This window comes from Sinocyclocheilus grahami, unplaced genomic scaffold, assembly GCF_001515645.1.
Source record: "Sinocyclocheilus grahami isolate Dianchi unplaced genomic scaffold, SAMN03320097.WGS_v1.1 scaffold215.1, whole genome shotgun sequence".
Classification (NCBI taxonomy): Eukaryota; Metazoa; Chordata; class Actinopteri; order Cypriniformes; family Cyprinidae; genus Sinocyclocheilus; species Sinocyclocheilus grahami.
Window position 1 is genome coordinate 782603 of NW_015505394.1, and position 3607 is coordinate 786209.

Sequence of the window (3607 nt, forward strand, 5' to 3'; positions counted from 1 at the left end):
TGTTGAACACAAAAGAATGTTGATAACCAAACAGTATTTTTTCCCCCCATACTATAGAAGTCAGTGGCTTCCGGCAACTGTTTGTTTCCCCAACATTCTTCAAAATATCTTCTTTTGTGTTTACCAGAAGAAAGAAACTCATACAGGTTTGGAACATTTTGAGGGTGAGTAAATGATCATTTTTGGATGAACTATGCCTTTAAGTCAGTTTTTTGTTTCACGAAAAGACCAAAATGTTTATTGTTTTCCTTAGCTATAACTCTGTGACTAAACACAGTCCACCACAGGCTCTCCTTCATTCCCTTCCTCTTCCCCCCACATCCTGAACCTCATATCCTCATCATCCACGGATCCTCCATCTCCCTCTCCCAAACCAGCCATTCCCATTGCTTCATCCGCTCCAGGCTCACCCTGATGTGCACGGAGGTGTTTCCTCAGACTAGCCGGATCTTTAAAGCCTCTGTGGCAAAGTGGGCAGCAGCACGGCCGCTCTCCCGTGTGTATGCGCTGGTGGTGTTTCAGATGCTGCAGACGGCTGAGCCTTTTCCCGCAGACGCTGCACACATATGGTTTTTCACCGGTGTGTGTGCGGCGGTGCTTCCGCAGGCCATCGAGATGACGAAACTGCGTTCCGCAATCGGAGCAGGAATACGGTTTCTCACCCGTGTGGATACGGAGGTGAGTCTTAAGAGCCCCAGACTCGCGAAAACGGCGGCCACAGACAGTGCACGGATACGGTTTCTCTCCCGTGTGGATCCTCAGGTGCTTTTTCAGGCTAGAGATCAGACGGAAGGTCTTGCCGCACTCCAGACACAAGTGAGGACGTTCCCCGGGTGCCTCTCCCATCAGCTCAGAGATGGAGCGCCGTATGGGCTCTTCTGGCGATGAGCCACCCACCCCTGGGCTTCTACTGGTGATCATACTCAAACCAGGAGCATCCCTCTGGGCTGATCTAAGTCCGGAGGGTCCTTGTGATGGTGAACTACTGGAGGAGGGCCCATTGTGAGGCCTGGAGGGGGGCGGTGGTGTAGGTTTGGATTGGTGATGGTGTGAACGGGAACCTCCTTCTTCCTCGACCACGTGGACGTATGCCAGATCACACACACTCTGCGCTGAGTGCTCGGCTTCTGTGGGCGCCTCTCTTCCCCGCACACACACCTGTCCAGAGGCAGGAACCTGCTCCTCTTTAACAGAGAAGCTAGTGTGTGAGGGAGGGTTTTGGGGTCTGGCGTGTGTGAGTCTTCTGCTGTCATCCACCATCTCACCTGTGACACACATCACACATTTATACACAGGTAGGCCTATGAGAAAAGTCAACTTTGGCATGACAACTTCATAATTTGTAAAACTGTTTTGTCATTGTGCTTCATAAGGTTATTAGATTCCTTGCATATAATGTAATATCTGTACTTTTCACAGACGAAACTATTATAAATGTTAAACTCCAGACAGTTTCATTATAGGTCTTTACGGCTGTAAACTACCAATTATAAAACTGTTAAACAGAGCCTACCAAAAGCTGTTTTCTCTAAATTGTTCAGTTAAGAATAGTAGATGTTTTGTACATCAAAGGTAGACATACTTTCAATACATTCAAAGTTACAATAAAATGGATTATCAGTTCTTCAGTGTCTCAAAACATTTATGTAAAGAACTGACAACTGCCTTTATTATTATTGTTACTTTTAAAATATTCATGCATTTTATGATTTTTATTTTTTGAGATTAATAATTAGGCTATTAATTATGTCACAAAGCAGTGAAATATTGGTATGGTTATCAGACACACAAGCATAAAAAGAATCAGTATCAGTTGTAAAACATGAATAACTGTCGATCTCTAAACTAGGGAAACAAGAACGCCCCATTATTAAACATTTTCAGGTTATGGTTGATAATCAATAAATGGACAACATTAAAAGAATACTATTTATAATATTTCATATTACAATATAAAATCAAATCATTTGAAATGCTACATTTTAGGCATTAAAAATAGTCATTTTGCAAGAGTAAAGTTAATGTTAGTAAATTATTGAGAAATTATTATTAATATCAATTATATAAATTGTAAACGAAAGAGCGAGAAATGTCTATGCACAATTAAATATCGACAGATAACAATTAAATTGGAAAATCTACAATTAGCCGATTTATTGTGAGTCCCTTTTTTAAAGCACTTGGTGTTGTTGCTGTCTAGTGCCTACATGCTTCTGTGTTAGCACATCAACAATTCACATTACATGCACTACACTGAGTGTTGTCTTACCAGGTCGGTTCATGTCTGAACAGATGTTAGAGGAATGGACGGATATAGGGTCATAAAAACTGTTTGTCACCGTCCCATCCGCCTGAATGGAGAGGTGGCAGCTCTTGAATTCCTCCCTGGAGTCAAAGCCGTGTATGGCATCACCAAGAGCGCCACTCAACTCGGGTTCGGCTCCAGCAAAGCAGCGCGGATCCGGCTCGGCCGCACTCCGATGTGTCAAGCGGCTCGAGTTCACGGGTCCAGCGGTGGCGTAGACGTGAGGTCCCGGCATTGGTGGGTTCCCAAAGGGACCCTGAAGTTGGTCGATTAATTTCTGCGCGCTACACAGGCACTCCTGTAACGTCTTGAGCTCTCTCTCTGAGACTTCGAGTCGAACCTTCAGCTTCTCGTTCTCTTGCTCTTTGGTCAGCAGCTCCCGCTGGGTCTCGGACAGCACCGCCACGATCTCGCCCAGAAGGGTGTCCACCGCCGCGGACAGAGTGGACCGGATGGTCGGTCCGAGGCGCGTTCTGAGTGTGGAGATGGACAGGTTTTTGTCCCGGACTGTGTTTTGCATGCACTCATCCTTCTCTGCCTTATGGGATGAGTTGATTATAGTTTGTTTACGGTGAGAAGCGCTCGCGGATGAGCTGTTTGTTGTTGTTGGTACCGACACTGGGTTGATTCTGCCCGCCCCGTTTTCAGCGTTGTTGCGCTTTGAGTTCATAGCGAATTCTTCTGCTGTACACACAAACGAAGAGGGAACCTATTTAAGTAGTTATTGCTGTGATATACTGATGTTATATAAAACGGAAACGGTCATCTTTTGGAGTCTCGTTGCGACAGTAACGTTATTTCCTAATCACTCGGAAATGAAAAACTAGATACGAGCCAGATGAGCTACTGTAGCATTGCCATTAGCAAACTAGCCGACGCATTCCTCTTGAAAATGGAGCTTTTCGCTGCCTTGGTTTTGGTGAAATCTCGATAAATATCCGCTCTGAATGCTCAAGACAATACTGTTGTTAACTTGCACTTAATGTAGTAAAATGTAGTTTTATGTTTAATGTAGTTTTCGCTACGCGCCAGAGCCCGGCCCGAGCCTTCTTTCCACAGTACAAATGCTGGGGCCAATCCTGACTTTTGATTGGTCAAAGATGTGGTCGCGGCTTAATGACATACTCTCGCGTAAACAAATATAAATGACGACTTTCGGGACGAAAAACGGATTAACGTCAAAGAACTTATACTGACTTCTATACTCTTTGTTAACGTTCATTAGTGTTTAGTTTATATGTCGTACACAAAATTCTAGTTTACACATCAAATGTTAGTTTGTGTAAAATAATGTATTTAACA

General features: G+C 44.2%; 1 protein-coding gene across 1 annotated transcript; it reads right to left on the reverse strand.

The window, feature by feature from the left end:
• Positions 1–3361, reverse strand: LOC107596128 (B-cell CLL/lymphoma 6 member B protein-like). The gene is made up of 2 exons (XM_016286777.1): positions 2270–3361; positions 1–1265 (listed from the first exon to the last, which is right to left on the reverse strand). The coding sequence occupies exons 1-2, from the start codon at positions 2973–2975 to the stop codon at positions 268–270; spliced, it is 1704 nt and encodes a 567-aa protein (XP_016142263.1). The 5' UTR covers positions 2976–3361; the 3' UTR covers positions 1–267.
• Positions 3362–3607: the final 246 nt, after the last annotated feature.